We start from the raw sequence: 22,756 nt of genomic DNA, 5'->3' as shown, positions 1-22,756 counted from the left end.
CAGGAGGGGCGTAAAGGAAGGTCAGGTGTGGGAGAGGAGCAGGAACAGGCAGATACCCTTGCTCCCTCCTGCCATCGTGGCATGACCCCATCTGCCCCCCACCCCAGCTAAGGATCAACAGTCACAACATGCAGGGTTGCCACCTGCCCTGTATAATACATTGGATGGATCAGAGTCATTTATTCCTAGAAACAACATTGTGTGAAGTTTCCAGAAGATGGGTTATTATAATGGGTTATTATAACAGGTACAAGGAAAATAGAGAAAAAAGTGAAATATTTAGGAGTGTGATGTTGTTGTTGTTTAGTCATTTAGTTGTGTCTGACTCTTTGTGACCCCATGGACCAGAGCACGCCAGGCACTCCTATCTTCCACTGCCTCCCGCAGTTTGTTCAAACTCATGCTGGTAGCTTAGAGAACACTGTCTAATCACCTCGTCCTCCATCGTCCCCTTCTCCTTGTGCCCTCCAATTTTCCCAACATCAGGGTCTTTTCGGCAAATAATCCTAATATCTAAAATGATAATGATGTGAAGATTTGGAAAGAAATATAAAAAGAAATAGAAATAGTGATAAGAATGAAACTATTGTGGATGGTGAGAATCTTGGCAATAAAAATGAATGTAATAATAAATAATTTTGAGTCCTGGACTTTTATATCTCACACTCATTTGTCCCCCATGTTGATTGCCCTTATTTGTCTTTGCTTCTATTGGGAAAAACCACCTTGGTGTTTTGTTTTCAGGCTTACCCAGATTCAGTGAAACACTGCCATATATCCTTTCAATGACTGCAAAATTCCCTCCCTTGTCTCCCCATTGTTTGGAGGTGTGCAAGATTTACAGCCTATCATGACCACCTAATTAAAATAGTAAATTCTCCACCACTGTTGACATTTCCCATTCCCATGAATTCATCGACCTTCTCTCATACTGTGTAACCTTGGTTTCCAAACTCATTCCATTCCGTGAGTCTGTTAGATTACTGAAACAATTCATTTTTTTAAATAATTTTTTTATTGGTTTTTCACAATTTATACAAACACAAACAATACACAATACAAACAAACACATAAACAAACATGTGTAATTTCAAATCCTTTTTTCTTAAACCTCACTTCGCCGACTTCCCCATACTTCCCCTTTCTGCATCCCAATTTCCAAAATTGTTTCAGCAAATCCTTCCCCTTTATTTTATCTAATTTTCCCTTGTTCTTTTCTTTTACTTAATCTTTTACAGCTGTAATCCCCTTTTTTCTATAACCTCAACATTTTAGCACTCATTAATTTTACAATATTTCTTAAGATAAATTTTGATTTTTTTTCCAATCTTCTTCGGCCGTCTCTTTCCCCTGGTCTCGGATTCTGCCAGTCATTTCAGCCAGTCCCATATAGTCTATCACATTCATCTGCCATTCTTCCAGAGTGGGTAGATCCTGTGTCTTCCAATACTAAATTACTGAAACAACTCAGGAACCAAGGCGCGGCTTCTGATTGGTTACAGAAGCTTCCTGCAGCCAATCAGAAGATGCGGAAGCCACACCGCACACTCATGGCTTCTGATTGGAAGCTCCTGCAGCCAAGCAGAAGTCATGGAAGCAGCACCAAGCATTTGGCTTCCAGAAACTGTTCAAAAACCGGAACAATTACTTCCGGTTTTCATTCATTTGGGAGCTGGAGCGTTCGGCTCCCAAGGCATACAGGAGCTGAGGTTCCACTGTATTTGTGAATTCCCTTTTTGGGTCTTACCTCTTCAACCCTTGACATACTAGTTTTAGCAAGAAAGCCACATCCTAGCTACTTTCAAGACATTAGCTCCCTAGTTGTTCTTCTTGCTAACATCTTAACCACAATTTGTTCTAAAGATACAACTTCCCTGTAGGTAGCCTAGCCACAAGCTATATTAAAAATATGCTAACTGTTGCAACCTACGCCCTAGTTGTTGCAACCTTATGACCTTTATGAAAAAGCAATAAAAGCATCATTTATTCTGGAAAAGCAATCTGAAAAGCTCAAATTATCATTCCTTACATGGGATACCTACAATGATGTGCTAAGACATTTGAGGGAGAAACAAAAATGTAAAAATTAAGAATTTTTTGTATTGGACTGGCCAAGCTATCATCAGATTTGTTTAATAATAACTTTTATTAGTTATCAGTTACACTGTCGCTTAATCACCCTTTAAATAGGAGAAGATAAATAATTGTATTCTATAGAACAAAAAAGCCTGTCCTGTTTGTTTTTAGGTTTCGGTACCAACAAATCCTGCCTAGTTCTTTTAGCCCTTTCAAAGGCTGTTTGAATTAACTCCTGCGGATAGCCTCTATCTCTTAATGAAGAGGAATGACTATTGGAAGAACGCTATCTCGCAACTGCTCCTACGTTTATGGTTTTGTGCTTCCAGTGAATGACTATCTGCAGAACGATTTGTTTGCTCCAGCCGTGTAATGTAATACTTACCGCATACACAACCGATATACAGTGGTGCCTCGCAAGACGAAATTAATCCGTTCCGCGAGTCTCTTCGTCTTGCGGTTTTTTTCGTCTTGCGAAGCACGGCTATTAGCGGCTTAGCGGCTACAGGTATAAACTTGTTCTCCGTGCCTTTTAGGTGAGTGGCGTGCTCAGGCTGACTTTGGACGACCCACAGCGGGGTTTCCCTCGGCTGCACGACCGGAGCTCGCCTTTGCGGTCACTTTGACAGACGATGGCGCCAGCCTCGGTTCGGGGGCACCGGCTGCTGGCAAATGGGTACCCCCTTCTTCCCTTGACAGGGATCATCTCCCCCCGCTTCCTCGGAGATGGGCAGGCAAAACTTTTCATGCCCCCCCGCCCAGTCTGCCGTCCTCGGGATCTAGCGGTCGCCGCGCGCGCTAAGAGCGCAGACGGGGAAATCTCACCCCGAGCCGGGTGTCGCCGCCAGGTCCCCTCCCAGTTCTAAGGCTGAAGCCTAGGAACTTTTTGAAGCGGCGCGGGGCAGCATCACCACCGGCTGTGTTTCCAGACGCTAATAATGTATTGATTGCTATTACTATTAGATTCCCCGCTGCTGCATAGATAGATTGGCGGTGAAAGCGGTTTGCGCGCGGCGCGGATCATGCCCTTTGTTTTGCGAAGTAAGCCCATAGGGAAAATCGTCCTACGAAGTGACGCAAAAACGGAAAACCCTTTCGTCTAGCGGGTTTTTCGTTTTGCGAGGCATTCGTCTTGCGGGGCACCACTGTAGTAAAGAGAGACATTAGTTGATTCTATGTTTATGAGTTTCTCAAGGCTTGGTTATGCACATTGCACTTTAGTTTGCTTTTTGTTTAGTAGGTTTGTGAGTTTATATACCTATTCTAGTAAAATTGTCCTTTATATTTGTATTCACCAGCTTTGGTGTTGTTGGTTTGTTGTATAATTGATGATTTTCTTTACTTCGTCATTCCAAAATCTTATAAATTTCAATTACATTACAGTCATAATAATAATCCCTTATACAACAACTGCAATATTAATAACTTCTGTTTGTGTTGACACATTAAATGATTTATAAGACTACAAATGAAGGATTCAAACTACCTCCTTGTTCTGGCAATTATCCAGTGTGGGGTGCCACAGGGTTCTGTCTTGGGCCCAGTCTTATTCAACATCTTTATCAACGACTTGGATGATGGACTCAAGGGCATCCTGATCAAATTTGCAGATGACACCAAACTGGGAGGGGTGGCTAACACCCCAGAGGACAGGATCACACTTCAAAACGACCTTGACAGATTAGAGAACTGGGCCAAAACAAACAAGATGAACTTTAACAGGGGGAAATGTAAAGTATTGCACTTGGGCAAAAAAAAATGAGAGGCACAAATACAAGATGGGGGACACCTGGCTTGAGAGCAGTACATGTGAAAAGGATCTAGGAGTTGTGGTTGACCACAAACTTGACATGAGCCAACAGTGTGACGCGGCAGCTAAAAAAGCCAATGCAATTCTGGGCTGCATCAATAGGAGTAGAGAATCTAGATCAAGGGAAGTAATAATGCCACTGTATTCTGCTCTGGTCAGACCTCACCTGGAGTACTGTGTCCTGTTCTGGGCACCACAGTTCAAGAAGGACACTGACAAACTGGAACGTGTCCAGAGGAGGGCAACCAAAATGGTCAAAGGCCTGGAAACGATGCCAGTGTTTCCAGTGTGGTGTAGTGGTTAAGAGCGGTAGTCTCGTAATCTGGGGAACCGGGTTCGCGTCTCCGCTCCTCCACATGCAGCTGCTGGGTGACCTTGGGCCAGTCACACTTCTTTGAAGTCTCTCAGCCCCACTCACCTCACAGAGTGTTTGTTGTGGGGGAGGAAGGGAAAGGAGAATGTGAGCCGCTTGGAGACTCCTTAAAGGGAGTGAAAGGCGGGATATCAAATCCAAACTCTTCTTCTTCTTCTTATGAGGAACGGCCAAGGGAGCTGGGCATGTTTAGCCTGGAGAAGAGGAGGTTAAGGGGTGATATGATAGCCATGTTCAAATATATAAAAGGATGTCACATAGAGGAGGGAGAAAGGTTGTTTTCTGCTGCTCCAGAGAAGCGGACACGGAGCAATGGATCCAAACTACAAGAAAGAAGATTCCACCTAAACATTAGGAAGAACTTCCTGACAGTAAGAGCTGTTTGACAGTGGAATTTGCTGCCAAGGAGTGTGGTGGAGTCTCCTACTTTGGAGGTCTTTAAGCAGAGGCTTGACAACCATATGTCAGGAGTGCTCTGATGGTGTTTCCTGCTTGGCAGGGGGTTGGACTTGATGGCCCTTGTGGTGTCTTCCAACTCTATGATTCTATCCTGTCCGTAGTGTTCCTTCCTGTCCTTGTAAAATGTTATGTCTATCTTTTCCCGGTTGTTGCTGTTACCTAAAGTGGTTAGGGAAACCCAGCCAGATGGGCAGGATAAATCATCATCATCAAAAATACCTCATCTGTTGTGATGGACTGACGCTCCATTAACACTGAGGAGGAAAGGGAACAGAGTCACCTGCGCAAGGAATATATGCCAGACACTGACAAAAATGTCTCTGGTCAAGATCTGGTGCTCACTCCACAAGCTTACTGCTGTTCCCAACAGCCTTTGATGTATAATACACAGATAATTCTTTCTCCCTCAGGGACGCAATTCTTTGCTCCTGGCATGCACTCAGGAAATGGTTTGAAGGATCGAAGGAGAAGAGTAGCAAGAGATTTCTAGACCTAGCCTTCCCACAAAGAAAAGCCTGAATTCAACATCTTGGCCATTGACTTCCACACTGCAGATCTGGATACGTATTTGAAGAATATTGGGCACCGGGTTAGCACTCGATAGCTTTGAGAAGCAGGGCTGACTTCTCTGCTGAGCTGAAGAAGCACAAGAACACTGTTGGAATAGAAATTAAAGTTTCCTGAAATAAAATTACTACATAGCAATTGCTATGGTTTCTCCCCACTGTGAGTTCTTTGATGGGAAGTGAATTTGTAGCTGTGACTGAAGCTCTTTCCACATTCCTGGCACTGATAGGGTTTCTCCCCTGTATGACTTCTTTGATGGGAAGTAAGAGAGTCACTCCGACTGAAGGTCTTTCCACATTCCAAGCACTGATATGGTTTCTCCCCTGTATGAATTCTTTGATGGGAAGTGAGATGTGTGCTCTGACTGAAGTTCTTTCCACATTCCTGGCACTGATAGGGTTTCTCCCCTGTATGACTTCTTTGATGGGAAGTGAGTGAGCCGTTCTGACTGAAGCTCTTTCCACATTCCTGGCACTGATAGGGTTTCTCCCCTGTATGAGTTCTTTGATGGGAAGCGAGAGAGTCGCTCCGACTAAAGGTCTTTCCACATTCCAAGCACTGATATGGTTTCTCCCCTGTATGAATTATTTGATGGGAAGTGAGATTCCTACTATGACTGAAGCTCTTTCCACATTCCAAGCACTCAAAAGGCTTCTCCCCTGTATGACCTCTTTGATGGGAAGTGAGAGAGCCGTTGTGACTGAAGCTCTTTCCACATTCCAAGCACTGATAGGGTTTCTCCCCTGTATGACTTCTTTGATGGGAAGTGAGAGAGTCACTCCGACTGAAGGTCTTTCCACATTCCAAGCACTGATAGGGTTTCTCCCCTGTATGACTTCTTTGATGGGAAGTGAGAGAGTCGCTCCGACTAAAGGTCTTTCCACATTCCAAGCACTGATAGTGTTTCTCCCCATTATGGATTCTTTGATGGGAAGTGAGATTGCTACTATGACTGAAGCTCTTTCCACATTCAAAGCACTGATAGGGTTTCTCCCCTGTATGAATTCTTTGATGGGAAGTGAGATGGGTGCTATGACTGAAGTTCTTTCCACATTCAAAGCACTGATAGGGTTTCTCCCCTGTATGAATTCTTTGATGGGAAGTGAGAGAGTCGCTCCGACTGAAGGTCTTTCCACATTCCAAGCACTGATAGGGTTTCTCCCCTGTATGAATTATTTGATGGGAAGTGAGGGAGTTGCTCCGACTAAAAGTCTTTCCACATTCCAAGCACTGATATGGTTTCTCCCCTGTATGAATTATTTGATGGAAAATGAGATGGGTGCTCTGACTGAAGCTCTTTCCACATTTGAAGCACTGATAGGGTTTCTCCCCTGTATGAACTCTTTTATGGGAAGTGAGAGAGTCACTCCGACTGAAGGTCTTTCCACATTCCAAGCACTGATAGGGTTTCTCCCCTGTATGAATTATTTGATGGGAAGTGAGAGAGTTGCTCCGACTAAAGGTCTTTCCACATTCCATGCACTGATATGGTTTCTCACCTGTATGAGTTCTTTGATGGGAAGTGAGACGGGTGCTCTGGCTGAAGCTCTTTCCACATTCGTAACTTGGATAGGGTTTATTCCCAGTGGGATTTCTTTGATGAGAAGTGGAGTGGGACCTCTGACTAAAGCTCTCTTCACACTTTGAGTATTTATATTGCTTCTCCACTGTGTGGCTTCTGTATTGCTCCCACTTGTTATTAATTTCCATTTCATCACCACCTGCAATTATAAAACCAATTACAGTGGTAGCTTGGTTCTCAAACTTAAACTGTTCTTGAATTGTATCCCAAAACCAAAGCGAGGTTTCCCATAGAAAGTACAGTGGTACCTCGAGTTACAAATGCTTCAGGTAACAAACTCCGCTAACCTGGAAGTAGTTACCTTGACTTTAGAACTTTGACCCAGGATGAGAATGGGAATTGTGTGCCAGCGGCGCGGCGGCAGCGGGAGGCCCCATTAGCGAAAGCATGCCTCAGGTTAAGAACGGACCTCCGTACCAAATTAAGTTCGTAACTAGATGTACCACTGTAATGCGAAATGGATTAATCCGTTCCAGACAATTAAAAACAACCCATGAAACAGCAGTTTAACATTAATTTTACTCTCTAATGAGACCGTTGATCCATAAAATGAAAGCAATAAATCAGGGTGCCATCTACTACCCAGTATCAAAAACTGGCAGTGATCTACCCATTTCCATTGGAGGGACAGGGGTGGAAGAGGGGAGTTTAAGGGGGGGGACTCAAACTGGAGGGACAAGGGGTGCATGTGGGGAAGGAGGTGGCTAGTTGGATGCGGGAGGGGAGTTTAAGTGGGGGAAACGAAAAACACTCAAACTGGAGGGAAGAGGAGTGTGCGTAGGATGCGTGTGGGGAAGGAGGTAGCTAACTGGATGTGGGGGGGGGAGAGTTTAAGTGGGAGGAAGGAAAGGGAGGCAAAAGTTCTCTCTCCCCAAAGCAGCTCTCTCGCTTGCTTGCTCTCCCCTCTGCATGTTTTCCAGCATCTGCCCATGCTCCCCATTCACCTGAGCGAGTCCCAGGGCTTCTGACTCCACTTTGGGCAGCATGTCAAAGTGCCAGCCAGGGCAGTACTGCCTGCACATCCCTGGCGTGAAAGAACAGGAATGTGGCAGCAGCACTAGAGTGCAGAGAGGAGGTGGCAGCTGCTGCTCTCCTAGCCGCCAGATGCTGAGTCAGGTGGGCTGGAGCCTGCGCACAGTGCGAGCGCCCCTATCTCCTGCTCGGGAATGTGGCACCCACGCTGCTACGCCTGGATCTTGCTTGGGGTCGGGCTTGGAACGAGGGGAGGGAGGGAAGGCAAAGGGATGGGAAGGTCAACCTGCCCAGGATAGTTCCCCCACCACTGGGGGAGAGTTGCCAACTTCCAAGTCTCCCTACTCCGGAGTCACTTACATTCTGCGAAGCCACCCAACTCCACTTTGTAGCAAGGAAAGAGGTGCTTCCCATCAGAGGGAAGGGAAGGGAAGGGAAGGTAGTGGCGGCAGTCACTGCTGGGACAAGCTGCTCGCTCAAAACAGAAGTGTGCACTCAAATTGGAGCATGTTTGGCTTCTGAAAAGGGTTCAAAAACTGGAAGACTCATTTCTGGGTTTGAAGTGTTCGGGTTCCAAGTAGTTTGAGAACTAAGCTGTTTGAAAACCGAGGTACCACTGCATTTTAAAATATGAATATCTTATTGAAATATATTTTGTTCATAAAGACGTAATACAAGAGAAAGGAATAAAAAAGGGAAAGAGTGTGTGGAGGAACGATTTTTAAAAGAGGAAAAAAATTGTGGAACAAATGCAGTGTAATAAAAATAAATTTCCCTTTTATATCATATAGATGTTAAGTGGTATTGTTAAACTAATATCCAGTTGTCCCTTGGTTCTCGAATGGTTCTGTTCGACTCCCAGAACCGATCAAAAACCAAGGCGCTGCTTCCAATTGACTTCGCTTCCTGTACTCAATTGGAAGCTGCGCTGACCATTTGACTTCCGAAAATCATTCGAAAACCGGAAGACTCATTTTGAATTTTCAATCATTTGGGAGCCAAAGCATACACGTACCAAGGCATTCAAATTCCAAGGTATGACTGTATATATAGAGAGAAACTAATTAGAGCCTCAGGAAGAACGACCGTTCACAATTGTTGATTACTGAACATCGCTAATGAACAGTTATGAAATAAGAAGAAATGAAGGGGATTAGATGGGAATTCTTACTACATAGTTAACTGCCTTTGTTGGCTGGTATTAGCTGACATACTTACGGGAACCTGAGATTCAATTAATTTTGTTTGGCCCAATCACGAAATCTGCTCTGTCTCCATTGATTGACAGATATTCGCAGACAACACCGCCAATCACCCTCCATTCCAAGTGATTTCTGGGGGCATTAGATTTTCAGGTGGTGTAGGTGGCGCTACTGAGTTCCATCCAAACCTTGGAGATTCATCGCAAGGAGAGATTTATGGAATTTCAAAACAGATATGATGATCCTCAGAGAATCTTACCCAGAGAATCCAGGAGTCCACGGTTCTCCTCCATGACCTCCTCATGCAGAGCTCTCTGGTCAGGATCCAGCAACGCCCACTCCTTGTCCGTGAAATTAACAGCGACATCCTCAAAGCACACCAGACCCTAAAAGAAAAAGGGAAATGTCCTCCTCTTAGACAGCATAAAGATGATCTACCACACATTGCTCTGTTGTTTTCTGCCTGTTAATTGCTGTGTTGTTTAAATGGGATTGTTTTGCTCCACATGGTATGAATGCTTATTTTAACATCTTGCTGGAATTACTTTATTATTTTAATGATGGGTCCTAATCTTTGTGTGAATGGGGGGAACTTCACATTTTTTTCTTCCAAGCATTCTGGCTGCCCCACCCCTTGGTCTCGCCCTACAAGTCTCATGCCCCCTACCTGATCTGCTTCTATAACCGCTGCTTCCCCTTCTCCACCATGAAAAGACACATGAGGTCTTGCTGGCATCATCCTGTCACCTGCCAGAGACAAAGGGAAGTGGGAAGCCATGAATGCCTGCTTTTCTCCGATGTTCAGGAGTGCATCTCTAATTTCAGATGGACTTTTGTAGAAGTCTATCCTACTGAGACATTTGTACAACTTCATATTTTAGTTGTGCAAAAATACGTCTCTGCTCCTTTGGGCTCTTGGGCCCAACCACATCCCCATAAAAGAGGAAAAGAACCCACGGAATCGAATCCCTAGGATGTGACCAAAGAGAGAAATAACACTCTCCTTACCCAGTGGTCTCTCTCTGGTTTCCATCGGAGTCCTCCTTGCCTCTGAGGAATCGGGACCCATTTCTGCCATCAGATCCTTTCCCTGAAAGAGCAACAAAGATTCAAAAGAGATAATTGGGAGGAGGATTAGAAAAGTAACGGAAGAGGCAAACACTCTAGGGGTACCAGATCGCATTCCTAGGATCCGATCCATAAAGGGATGGGACATTAGTAGTACCACATTTTGGGATACACTCCCTCTGGTTTGGAGCCCCTTGGGAGTTTCCAGAGGAAAATATATCTCACCTGCTGCTCTGCCTGCTTCCTCTCCTCTGCCTGACTCAAGAGGAAACCTTCGGCCAGGGCCACTGCCTGGGAACTGGTCTCCGCTCCACATTCCCTCATCCAGCTCTCCATCTCCGGGGGAAGGAAAGCCAGGAACTGCTGCAAGATCACCAGGTCCAGCATCTCCGCTTTCGTGTTCCTTTCTGGCTTCAGCCACTGACAGACAAGGTGGTAGAGTCGGCTGCAAACCTCTCGGGGTCCTTTGGCCGCCTGGTAGAACTGCTTGAACTGCTGGCTCTGAACATCTGAGCAGAGGGTGTCCTCCTCACATAGGATCTTCCGCATAGCGTTTTCCCAGAATTCCTCAGTGCTCCCATCTTCAGTGTCCGGGCCTATTCCTGCTTTAGGCCCAGCCAAGTCTTTCTCATCCATCTTTCCTCTCAGGAAGCTTCCAAGAGATGAGAAGGAGTCCCTTTTTTCTTCTGCAAAGTTCTTCCCGTCCGAATTAGAGGTGCTGGCAAACCCTACAAAGCAAATGCATTGTTCTGTTATAAAATTGGCACTGTCTCAGGATCAGAAAAATGTCCCCAGACAAACGTGGATGGCTTTTGCTAGCAATCAAGGCTGCACTGCACTAAAGCCCAGGCTCTGAACATATTGTGGTTGTAAGTTGTTTTAAGCTGTTTTTAAACTCTACGAGAGAAAAATAAAGACTCCGGGGGGGGGGGGGAGACACCATCAGAATTTGTCTTAATCTGGCTGGTCTAAATTTAAATATAAGCAGAAGTTACTATCTCTTGGGTAGGGGGGACACACAACATCAGAATTTGGCTCAGTCTGGCTGGTCTAAATTTAAATTTCAGCGCAGTACTGTGGGACCTCGACTTACAAACACGTCAGGTTACAAACGATTCAGGTTATAAAGTCCGCTAACCTGGAAGAATTGCCTTGAGTTGAGAACTCGGTCCCAAGTTGAGAATGGAAATCGTGTGCTGGTAGCGAAAGCATGCCTCAGGTTAAGAACAGTTTCAGGTTAAGAATGGACCTCCGGAACGAATTACAGTGGTACCTCGAGTTACATACACTTCAGGTTACAGACTCCGCTAACCCAGAAATAGTAATTTGGGTTAAGAACTTTGCTTCAGGATGAGAACAGAAATTGTGCTCTGGCGGCGCAGTGTCAGCAGGAGGCCCCATTAGCTAAAGTGGTGCTTCAGCTTAAGAACAGTTTCAGGTTAAGAACAGACCTCCAGAACGAATTAAGTTCTTAACCCAAGGTACCACTGTAATAATTATTACTATTGCTATTACTACTACTACTTCTGTTATGCCGCCCATCTGACTGGGTTGACCCAGCTACTCTGAGCAGCTTCCAATAAGATGAACATCAAACACAGTAAGGCATCAAAGATTAACAATTTTTCTTCATCAATAGAGCAATTATTCTCCTTGCTTTGAACCCCACCCCACCCCCGAATTTATCAACAGATTTTCCGCTGTTTCATTGGTAGCAGAAGAGGAAAAATGACTCTTACTTACACTTAATCTAAGCACAACCAAAAGGCCTCTTGACTAGGTGTTTGGCTATACGATGTGAACTGCTAACCTGTTAATTCTTCTCTATCCTGTTTCCCTTTCTTCTGTTTAAGACAACTCACGAACCCAGAACTCAATACAACGACCACTAATAACAGAACATGTCACATATTTCCCTGCACATTTATAGAGGACCCTCTGGATACGAATGTAATTTGTTCCGGGGGTCCGTACGTACCGCAAAAACTCTGCAAGTAGAGGCACTGCTTCTGTGCATGTACATAAAGCACTTTGCGCATGCAGCAAATCCCGGGAGAATACACTTCCAGAGTTGCCATGTTCGCAACCCGAAAGAAGGAAATGTAGCCCGAGAGTCCAGTGTATTACGATATTTTGTGATATACAAACGATGGGAGAGGATTTACAATCGGAGAACTATTGAATGGGAAGGGACCCTGAGGACCATATTGTCCAGTCCCCTGCGATGAAGAAATCTTCACCCAACTTGGGCCCATGACCCATGACCAAGTAACACCCTCCCCTTTCAAGGAGGGGGGGGCTTTAGCTCTGGGGGGCCTCTCCCTTCCCCCCTTCTGTCCTCCCTTTCCTACGAATCCAGCTTAATTCCTTTTAACCCTTGGCGAACGGAAGGCACCCAGCTCTCCCCTCTATGGAGAGCAGGAGCCCACAGAGAGGGGCTTTCTTCTGGGGAGGGTGGGACCCCTTGGCAGAGGAGCAGCTTGTAAGGGTAAAGGCTGTGACAGAAGCAAGGGGAAGGGGGCGGGGCTTCAATGGCATGCCACTTTTCCCCTCCCCAAAGGGGCAAAGGAAGGAGGGGGGAATGCTCCCTGACTTGGGGGTCTTCCCCCCTTGAGTATCCTCCCCCTGCAGCCCCCCTTCTCCCCCAGGCGCCCCAAGGGGGAAGAGAGAGGAGACTCACTGGGTCCCAGGAGGGGCCACCGAGGCAGCCTTGGCGGAGGAGGAGGGGCTTCCGCTCTGGAGGACCTGGGACCCCCCGCCCCCACTTCCTGGCCTCTCTAGGATTCCAGCTCGCCTCCTGTTAACCCTTGGCGAGCCGAGCGCACAGAGGGCAGAGGAGGCTCTGAGGAGCTGCGCATGCTCCCTGCGGGCGACACAGGGTCTTCTCTGAAAGCAGGAAGTGGGGAGGCGGAGGGAGGGCGGGGCAAGAACCCGTGACGACACAGCCCTGGCCCCGCCCCTCCGCCGGGAAGGCGGCTGCTGCTCTGAGGGAAGCGGCTTTTCCCGCCTTTTCCCAACTTCCCGCCTTTCGAAACCTGACCTTCCCCTCAGTTTTAGGCGCCAAGGAGGCCGATTCCTGGCAGACCAGGCGGCAGTTTCCCTGGGCTCCCTCGTTTATCGGGGGATTTCTTTTCATTCTGCGTAATTTCTGTTTACATCTCTTGCTTTTGGAGCTTATATTGAAAGGGACTTCAGAAATACAGACCAGGAATGAAAAAATCAGGCAGCAAAGTTTCTTAAAGAAAAAGTTTTTTTTATTTGGATTTTTGTCAGACAAAAAGCAAATAGGGTGCATTCAGGAAAATGAAGAATGCCCCCCCTCCTTGGGGGTAGCTAACTCATATACCTTCTTGCAAAGCACAGTTCAGCCCCTTGGCATCCCTTTAGCCAATGATTGACAATTTCCTATGGTCATTGATGCATATTCATTAAAGCTCAACCAATTAATAAATTGGTGTGTCCTTTCGGTTCCAAGTTGCCTATTCCACTAGGTGGCGCTACTGGCTTATAACCTATTTACCAGTTCCTGGAACTGGGCTTGAGCAGGTGTTTACTGGAACTGCGTCCTGTGGTTTTGACAGTTTCTTTCTCTGGTTAGCTACGTCCTGTTTGTCAGGGGTCGTTTCTCAGAAATGGCAAAACTGGCCAACCACAAGCTTCCTGCACCTGCAGACATCTTAACTGTGACCTACTTGCTGTTTGTAACGCTTGCTGTTTGCAAAGCAAGAGAGAGAAGAATAGTTTTAGCTGCAACAGAGAAATGGCTTTTGCAACAGAAAAATGGCTTTTAGAGGTTAAACATGGTTCTGGCCTGGCTCTCAACTGGACAGCCTGGCTTCCAATCCTTCATTCCCCCCTTTCCATCACGAAAATGCTGTGACCGGTACGGTTCTCCATTTTCGCTTGATGGACCTATAGGTACAATATCATAGAGAGCCAGGAAATGTACACTTCTGTGGATACACGGGCCTCCCTCTATGACCCTGTCAAGTCTTCAAATATGGTGCTGGGGAACCACGTAGGTGGTGTTCAGAATCTTGACCTCGCACGCATACCCAGCACTCAGACCTGTTCAGGCTCTTGGCCACAGCTGTGGTCATGTTCAGGAAGGTGTTCTCCCTCCACCCGGTGGCCATCTGAGAGGTGAGAACCATCAGGAGGCAGGGTATGATCCACATCCTGATTCGAGGAATGTTCGGTGGCCCAGAACAAAGAACTGTACCACCAACATAGAAATACCACAGGCCAAAGGGATGGGGGCCCACGAAGGCCAGGTCATGTGGGCCTCTAACTCCTGGCCCTACTGAGGCGTGAACAGCATATACACACAAAACGTTCCCACTCTACACAGGGAAAAGTGGCCGCCTGACACTGATACACTGCTAGGCCTCGGAAACTATAGGGATGGCAATAGACTCTGTAAAGTTCAAAGGCTGGTCCTACTGGGTGGAGGTCACCTACGTGGTCTCTGACCAGGGCCTATGGAGGCTGAAGCCTGGGGTGACAACCCTTATGCAGCCACAAGAATACCCTACCACATTCAAGGGTATTAGATGTGGAGTTACCAGGCCCAGTAGTTCAGGCAGTATTCTGGGATTTTTGGCAGGCTCGAGCCACCACGACAACCACAGGTGGGGCTGCAGGATTTACTGACACTTGTTCAGCAATTTCAATACGCACCTGGTTCAGGCTCCCTCCCCTGTAATATTTGCATTAAGATAGGCTCCGTCCCATGCAACACCTGGATTAAGATTAGGACCTGGTCTACCAGATGAGGTTGGTACAGTGCTCTACCCCCTGAGTGACAGTTGGTTACCCCCCCACAACAGCAAGAGCGGTCCAGAACTCGATAGATTTCGACCGTCTCTGCAACTTCCCATAGGAGCAGTACCCATGTGCGCTGGACAGTGGTGTGGAAGAGAAGCCACAGTGGGGTAGTGGGATGTTTCAATACGGCAACCTCATCAAACCCCTGTTCCCAATAGCCAATGAGCACGCCATTTCTTACCACTGGCAAGACGAACCAGTCGTAGCAGAGGTCCGCAGGCCAATAGGGTCGGTATGGCTCAGTGGGGTCAGGACAATAGGACATAGAGCAAATCAATACAGAACATAATAGAGAAAAGGGGAAAGTCCTTGTGAAAGTCCTTGTGATGATCAGTCGCAGGATCTAGTTGCCCGTGGCCTAACGCGTTTCCGGTAGCGTCAGACACAAGGTGATGATCAGACGCGTGTGATGCACCCAGGGAATCACGTCAGCTATTCTCACCGCAGTTGGGATGGAGAGGAGGACGGTATACGGGTCTCGCCACTTGGGGATGAGGGGGTTGCGCTTCCACGCTGTCACCCGGCTGGAACTGGTGGACCGGCTCAGCGAGACTGCACGGTGTAGGCTCGAGGTAATACCTGGAAAGGGAAGCAAACACACACGGGGACAGGAATTGCACTTGTTCCTGAGTGATGTGATCTCCCACCCGCCCCAAACTGGCGGGGATGTCTCGGACGAAAGGGGGTGGTCTGCCATACAAAAGTTCAAAGGGTGATAGTCTCAGTCTCTTGGTTGGAGCGCTCCGAATCTGAAACAAGGTAATGGGCAGGACATCTATCCAGTGTAGTCCCGTCTCCTGGGTCAGCTTGGCCAAGTGGGTGTTCAAGGTGCGATTCATAAGTTCAGGTTTTCCCAAACTCTGGGGTCTGTAGGCTGCGTGTAGCCTTCAGTTTATCTGCAGCGCCTTGCACACTTCTTGCACAACTTCATCAATGGAGGCAGGGCCATTGTCACTGCCAATACTTCTGTGGAGGCCACTGTCCAACCCGTCAGGGTGCAGACAAACACAAGCAGGTATTTGATGCCCCTAACTGGAGGTAGTTCAGTGAAGTCCACAATCAGGCTTTCCATAGGGGTAAAGGTCACGTGTTGTACACCCGGTGGGGGAAGGTGGCCTTGCCTAGGGTTGTTCTTGGCGCACAGGACACACTTTTGGGAGATAGCAGCAATTAGTTGGGATAGGTTGGGGATGTAGAGTATTCTCCCAAGGTGTGCTTTAGCAGCTGGGCTTCCTACGTGAGTAGACTCGTGGTAGTTCTTTACAATCACGCTGGCTAGATGCTGGGGCACAAAAACACGGTTGTCTGGTAGCTGGAACCATCCCTCCTGGAGTGTTGCTCCTTCCTGGCGTGCCCACTGTTGTTCCTCCGGTGTGTAGCGTGGTTCCACATCGTCTGGAGTGAGTTGTGGGATGAGGGCTGTGGTACATACTGGTGGAGGTTTCAAAGCTGCTTCACGAGCTGCGTTATCTACCTTCTGGTTGCTCCTAGTGACCATGTCCTGGCCTCTCCGATGGCCTTTGCAGCGCATCACGGCAATCTCTTCGGGACCCCATACTGCTTCCAGTAACATCTCAACTTCTGGACGTTATAGCCTTGCATCCAACTGCCAATTGCAGGGCAATGCCTTTTGCTGTTGGACTTCGCCTCAAAACACAAACAACTCTTGGAGACTTTGGCTTTCTTAGAACTCTTGGAACGGCTTGCCTGGCTTGCACCCCCACTTCTGGGTGCTCTGCTGCCTGAGGAACAACTTGTAACTGCCTTCCTCTTCCCTTCTCTCAGCCTCTTTCCAGCCCACAGTCCATCATACAGATTTATTGAAGCGTAGAAACACCTTCCCAAAACAGCCTCAGCCCCCTCTGGGCTTGGTACTTTTTCTGGGCATCCTCAAGCCCCCTCTGGGCTTTCTGGGCGTCCCACAGCCCCTTCTGGTCTGGCTGCCACTGTGGCCTGACATGCTGTCTTCAGTTCCTGCCACACGACCCAGGGCTTCCTCCCTTGGAATATTGGCAACAGCCAAGAATCAAGGCTGGCCCTTAAAATGGCTAGGACCCTTTGGTCTCTCTAGAACATCAGGCACGTCTGCTTCACAAGCTTCCACTGCGCCTGCAGACTTCTCAATGGGTTGGGCAAAGCCTGTTTCAGCCTGTGTATCCCTTATATTCCATAAGGGTGAGAACCGAATGGGGCACATTCACATGCATCTCCTGGCCAAACATGAACCTGTCTGCTTCTTCCACTAGTGTGACGGTGGCAGTGACAGCCCACAGACAGGGTGGCCAGCCTTTCACTGTGGAATCTAATTGCTTGATAGTCTCAAAGGCTTCTTGTTGGGCCGGTCCCCACTCAAAGGGGTCTCTTTCTCTTCCTCTGGTACTCTCATTTAGAGGTTTTGCTAAAATACTGAAGCCTAGGATCCCGATTTTGCAAAAGCCTGCTGCTCCACAACTTTAAGCTTGTCTTTTAGGGATATCACAATCTCTGCCTTTCCTTGCAGTGACCTTCTGACAATTTCTAGATGGTCAGTATGTTCAGCAAGTTGTCTGGATAAATTAGCTAAATCTTCATCCCTTCTTTTGCATTTTGTAAAGTGAGCTGGTTGTGTGAATCTTTCACTGATTTCAGCTCATTCACAAAACTTTGTTCTTTGTTTTTCTTTTAATTTTAGTAACTTGTTCAATTTCTCCTTTACAGAGATATGTTCATCAACCTGGGATTTAAGATGGTCTGTTCCCTCCTTACATTCTATTTCTGTTTCTTGCAATTTTTAGCTGATTTACTTATTTGTTCTTTAAGCAATTTAATTTGTGACTCACACTCCATGAGTTTGTTGTTTTAAGTAACATCACAAGTATTGATTGCAGAATGAAGATCTTTAACTGTTTGGCTAGTCTCTTTGTTTTGCCTAACAAATTCTTCATTCTCTTTTGTTTTACTAGCGTTTTCAATTTTTCTTTTTCTCAGTCAGTTCTGATTTTATTGCACTTAACTGCTCAGAAAGTTCTGAAAGCTTTCTGCCTCCACTGTTCACACCTTTGGTTTGTACATCCTTCAGCAATTTCCCTGTCTTGCATTTCATACTCTTTGCATTTGATCTGACATTTCAGAATATTAATCTGCTCAGAATACACATTTGTATTTGAAATAATAGCAGAAATTTCTTTGTCTTTCTCAGCTAAAACCTCTCTGAGGTTGTCAAATTCTCTTCCATGCCTCTGGAGGTCTTGAATTAGTTGAGACCTCTCTTCTAAATGACTTGTGTTTAATCTATTAAGTCCTTCATTTGTCTGCTCAAGATCCTGTTACATTAATTCTATAGCAGCATCCTGTTTCATGGTCTTTTTTTGAAAGTTTATTTTCCTCTGTTAATGCAGTAATAACTGCTTACTGTTCTGTACACTCTTCTCCATAAACACTGCACTTCTTCTGGACATCTTCCCTCTCCAAAACCTGACATGAGGGAGTGACTTTGCAATGTTCAGTCCTGCATTTCTTCAACCGGGGGGGGGGGGTTGTCATCTACAACCTTCAGCCAGTTGTCTATATAGGGGATCTGGTCAGGATGTCCCCCCCTGGTCTATGCCATAGTCTCCGCTGAATCCTTTCTTGAAGTTGTTTAACATGCATTGAAGGGAAATTACTGGACCTTTCAAGCCTCCCCCTCCCATTTTCAGTATGGCCCTATACAGCGTCCCCACACCAAACACTCACACATTCATTTCGCAACTTTTCTCGCCCAGGTGCGGTCGCCCGACTGGGAAACGGAGTACTTGTTGCTACGACCCCAGGGGAATGCCCCGGGGTAACACACATACATGCACAAAATGCCTCTCTCGCCAGACGTTGTACCATACACTAACCACCCTGTGCCCCCCCTTTCTCTCCTTCCTAATACTAAAGCGTGGGTGGTTGGGTCAACCCTTCTCCTTAATGCCACTATCCACGCTGGAGATTTGATCAGAACCTCCCTTCTCCTTAATTAAAAGGAGGATTTCCTATCCCCTCAGGGCTTGTTGCCATGTACTCACCCCAGCCGGCTGTTCTCTGCCCTGTCCTCCCAATCTCGGCTCTTCAAATCCGTTGTCCTCTGTCCCAGGATACAGCAAGAGGGTCAAGTTGCCTTCTGTCCCCCTCCGAAGAAAAGGTTCGGTGTGCACTTGGAAGCCAGGAGGTCTGTTGGCCCTCCGCCGTCACTGTCCAGAGGGCAAGGGAGCTGCCTCCTGGTCTCTGAGGACACTTAAAGTCCTTCTGATCCGAGTCACTTTTGGCACCAGAAATGAAAGGGACTTCAGAAATACAGACCAGGAATGAAAAAATCAGGCAGCAAAGTTTCTTAAAGAAAAAGTTTTTTTTATTTGGATTTTTGTCAGACAAAAAGCAAATAGGGTGCATTCAGGAAAATGAAGAATGCCCCCCCTCCTTGGGGGTAGCTAACTCATATACCTTCTTGCAAAGCACAGTTCAGCCCCTTGGCATCCCTTTAGCCAATGATTGACAATTTCCTATGGTCATTGATGCATATTCATTAAAGCTCAACCAATTAATAAATTGGTGTGTCCTTTCGGTTCCAAGTTGCCTATTCCACTAGGTGGCGCTACTGGCTTATAACCTATTTACCAGTTCCTGGAACTGGGCTTGAGCAGGTGTTTACTGGAACTGCGTCCTGTGGTTTTGACAGTTTCTTTCTCTGGTTAGCTACGTCCTGTTTGTCAGGGGTCGTTTCTCAGAAATGGCAAAACTGGCCAACCACAAGCTTCCTGCACCTGCAGACATCTTAACTGTGACCTACTTGCTGTTTGTAACGCTTGCTGTTTGCAAAGCAAGAGAGAGAAGAATAGTTTTAGCTGCAACAGAGAAATGGCTTTTGCAACAGAAAAATGGCTTTTAGAGGTTAAACATGGTTCTGGCCTGGCTCTCAACTGGACAGCCTGGCTTCCAATCCTTCAATATCTGCTTCTTCAGAAAGGCATTTTGCTTTATTAATAAGACCCTTTCACCACTGCTTTGCCTGCATGCCATTGTAGCAGGAACCCCCCCACCCCAATCATTCTGTTTGTACAAACTTCACACACACTCACACTCACACACTACATACGCCACATTTCTGTTATAAATTCATAGAAAATCAACCATACATCGGATTTGCACTGTTCCATTTTTATTTTACTCCATGTGACAAGGACTATCAAAGGGGGGTGGCTTGGTTTCTGGTCAGCCATAATCCCTTCAGCATCCCAGCACATCCACAGGAGCCCTGCCCAGTTGCTGTGCCAACCCTGATGATCCCAGACAGAAGACCATCAAGATCACAAAGAACTTGCATATGGGAGTGGATTCAGCACCGACTGAAACAAAGGACAATGATCAGATCTTCCCTCTGGGGGCAGGAAACTGCAAACTCCCCTTTGTCTCCTGGAAGTGACTCATGGGCAGGGAGAAAGGAAGAACCAGCCAGGTGACAGGACACTCAGGTTACCACCACAACTCCTCCCTCAACCCCTCCTTTCTGTAATGTATGCATGATGTCAACCCCTTCTGTAATGTATGCATGATGTCAACCCCTCCTTTCTGTAATGTATGCATGATGTTTCTGGGGGTGGGCTTGACCTAGAGGATGGGAATTTCAAAAGGTTTTATAAGGTCTTGCACACCATCTTTCTGGGTCTTTCCTCTCTCTTGCAAGTGAGGGGAACACCCTGTTGCAACAGTTCAATAAAGGCCAAGCCTACAGGCTGCTGTTTTGCTCCAAGTTATCCTGGTTGGTGTCTTTGTTTTTGTCCAAGAGAGCCCTCGGATTTTTCCGGTAACACCATCCAGTATTTAAATTCATTTATTCAAATGGATTCCAAAATAGTCCTTTATAGTGCCACCCTCTTCCCTCTCTCTCTGCTCCTCTGGTGTCACCAAGGAGAAATGAAGAGGCTCCTCCGCCTCAGGCGTTGCACTTGTGCCTGTCTGTGTGTGTGAGAGAAAACGGGTGGAAGAAGGGCCCAAGGATCCTGTAGTGGCCCCAGCAGAAGACATCCACCATGGAGCTGAAGCCCTGCAGGTAGTCCTTATCCCAGTTTTGGATGTGGGGCTCCTCCACTGCGAACATGGCTACAATCTTCCCTCGGTCATCAGCGAAATGGAAGAACTCCTGCCAGTCAAAGAAGTACCTGTACAGGTAGTGAACCCACTGCATGCCGTTGGGAGAAGTGGCAATCCTACTTCATCTGGTACAGGACATGTTATTGCAAGGGGCAGGGTGCCATCAAGGAAGGTCAGGTGGGGGAAGGGAACTCCGGGGGGACAGGCACCCCCTGCTCCTTCATGCCAAAGGAGACCCCCCTATTGTGGCAGGACCCCATCTGCCCCCCACCCCAGCTAAGCAACAGTCACATCATGCAGGGTTGCCACCTGCCCTGTTTAATGTGCTGGATTAGATTCATTTATTCACAGAAACAACACTATGTGAAGTTTCCAGAAGATGGGTTATTTACAACAGGTGCAAGTTCACTCCAAAGAATGTTCTACACATGCGTTGCTTCTGGGCTGACAAGAGAGATGCTTAGTCTGACCTCTACTTTTGTAGTGTGAAGGTGTAAAGATTGGGGCTGGCAGCTTTTTGGTGAGCATTATGTGCTCACCTAGGTTTAGCATTATGTGAATATTTGGGGTGGGGGAATTAAAAGATTTAGAAAACAATGAGACTATCATTGATGGGGAGAATCTCGGCGATAAAAATGAATATAATATGAATGAATATAACAACACATAGTTGTTAAGAGCTAGAGGGACATGGTTGGCACTCATGTATCTGGTATGGTAAAGCTGGAATACATAAAAGCTTCTCTAATCACCCCTGATTGCTCACTGGAAGGACAGATCCTGAAGCTGAGGCTCCAAGACTTTGGCCACCTCAGGAGAAGAGAAGACTCCCTGGAAAAGACCCTGATGATGGGAAAGATGGAGGGCACAAGGAGAAGGGGACAATAGAGGACGAGATGGTTGGATAGTGTTCTTGAAGCTACCAGCATGAGTTTGACCAAACTGCGTGAGGCAGTGGAAGACAGGAGTGCCTGGCATGTTCTGGTCCATGGGGTCACGAAGAGTCGGACACGACTAAATGACTAAACAACAAAATCATGTTACCAGGACAAAATAATTAGAGTTTGGGGAAAACATAGAAACTTTCTGGAAAATGAAACACCAAGGTGGGTATCCTCAATAGAAGCAAAGACAAGGAAAAAATCAATATGGGTTACAAATGGGGTAGCTACATCTGTTAGACTTGAGGGAGAAACAAAAATGAAATTAGGAAAAAAAATGTGTCGGACTGGCTAAACTATAATAAAATTAACTCAAGATTTAAGGCAGACAAAAACAGATTTACAGAACAAGAATCACAATTTGAAAAAGATATTAAGATGTATGGTTAAAAACCTCTGTAAAATTTATAAAATATTGTTCGAGTGGGAAACGAAAGAAGAGCTAGTGAAATCATCTTTGATAAGTTGGGGTGGGATGTGGGTCACAATAGTGATTTAAATTTATGGGTGCAATTGTAGAAAACAAATCAAATTCGTTGTCAGCTATGCTCTAAAGAAGAAGTATTTAAAAATGATCCACAGGTGGTATTTGACACCAAACAGACTAGCCAAAATGTTTAGATCTAAAAGATCTAAAAGTATAATTGAAAAGTATAATTGAATTGAATAATGTAATCAAACAGTTGGTACATTTGATCATTTATGGTGTTCATGTTGTAGGGTAACAAAAAATTTGGGGAGATGGTGTACAATGAGCTTAAGAAAAGGTTTTTTTAGAAACAGTAC

The 22,756-nt window shown here is 46.3% G+C and overlaps 1 protein-coding gene across 6 annotated transcripts; it reads right to left on the bottom strand.

Annotated features, from left to right (window-relative positions):
• Positions 1–415: 415 nt before the first annotated feature.
• Positions 416–13,004, bottom strand: LOC309525756 (uncharacterized protein). Of its 6 annotated transcripts, none has more exons than XR_014216534.1 (7): positions 12,088–12,753; positions 10,335–10,837; positions 10,050–10,131; positions 9,709–9,788; positions 9,301–9,427; positions 3,563–7,006; positions 416–513 (listed from the first exon to the last, which is right to left on the bottom strand). XR_014216534.1 is itself a non-coding variant. In XM_082211256.1 (7 exons), the coding sequence occupies exons 2-7, from the start codon at positions 11,319–11,321 to the stop codon at positions 5,427–5,429; spliced, it is 2,433 nt and encodes an 810-aa protein (XP_082067382.1). In that variant the 5' UTR covers positions 11,322–11,382; positions 12,088–12,129; the 3' UTR covers positions 3,244–5,426. The 6 variants fall into 6 exon arrangements, 5 of the variants coding, with proteins under 5 accessions (XP_082067382.1, XP_082067384.1, XP_082067383.1 ...); XM_082211256.1 differs by lacking the exon at positions 416–513 and adding an exon at positions 11,261–11,382 and having other exon boundaries at positions 3,244–7,006; positions 12,088–12,129; XM_082211258.1 differs by lacking the exons at positions 416–513; positions 12,088–12,753 and adding an exon at positions 12,790–13,004 and having other exon boundaries at positions 3,244–7,006; positions 10,335–10,858.
• Positions 13,005–22,756: the final 9,752 nt, after the last annotated feature.

This window comes from Podarcis vaucheri (genome assembly GCF_965113315.1).
Source record: "Podarcis vaucheri genome assembly, chromosome: 2".
NCBI lineage: Eukaryota > Metazoa > Chordata > Lepidosauria > Squamata > Lacertidae > Podarcis > Podarcis vaucheri.
The sequence above is the reverse complement of the archived record's forward strand: the minus strand, read 5'-3'. Positions and strand labels throughout refer to the sequence as shown.

Bases quoted from the DNA above. Each gene is read 5' to 3' on its own strand.
- LOC309525756 (XM_082211255.1), bottom strand. From the start codon at position 12,187: ATGGCAACTCTGGAAGTGTATTCTCCCGGGATTTGCTGCATGCGCAAA. The intron at 10,838-12,087 runs GTACGTACGGAC...TTTGCTTTGTAG, and splicing joins CTACTTGCAGAGTTTTTGCG to GGTTTGCCAGCACCTCTAAT. The intron at 9,789-10,049 runs GTAAGGAGAGTG...TGTCTCTGGCAG, and splicing joins AACCAGAGAGAGACCACTGG to GTGACAGGATGATGCCAGCA.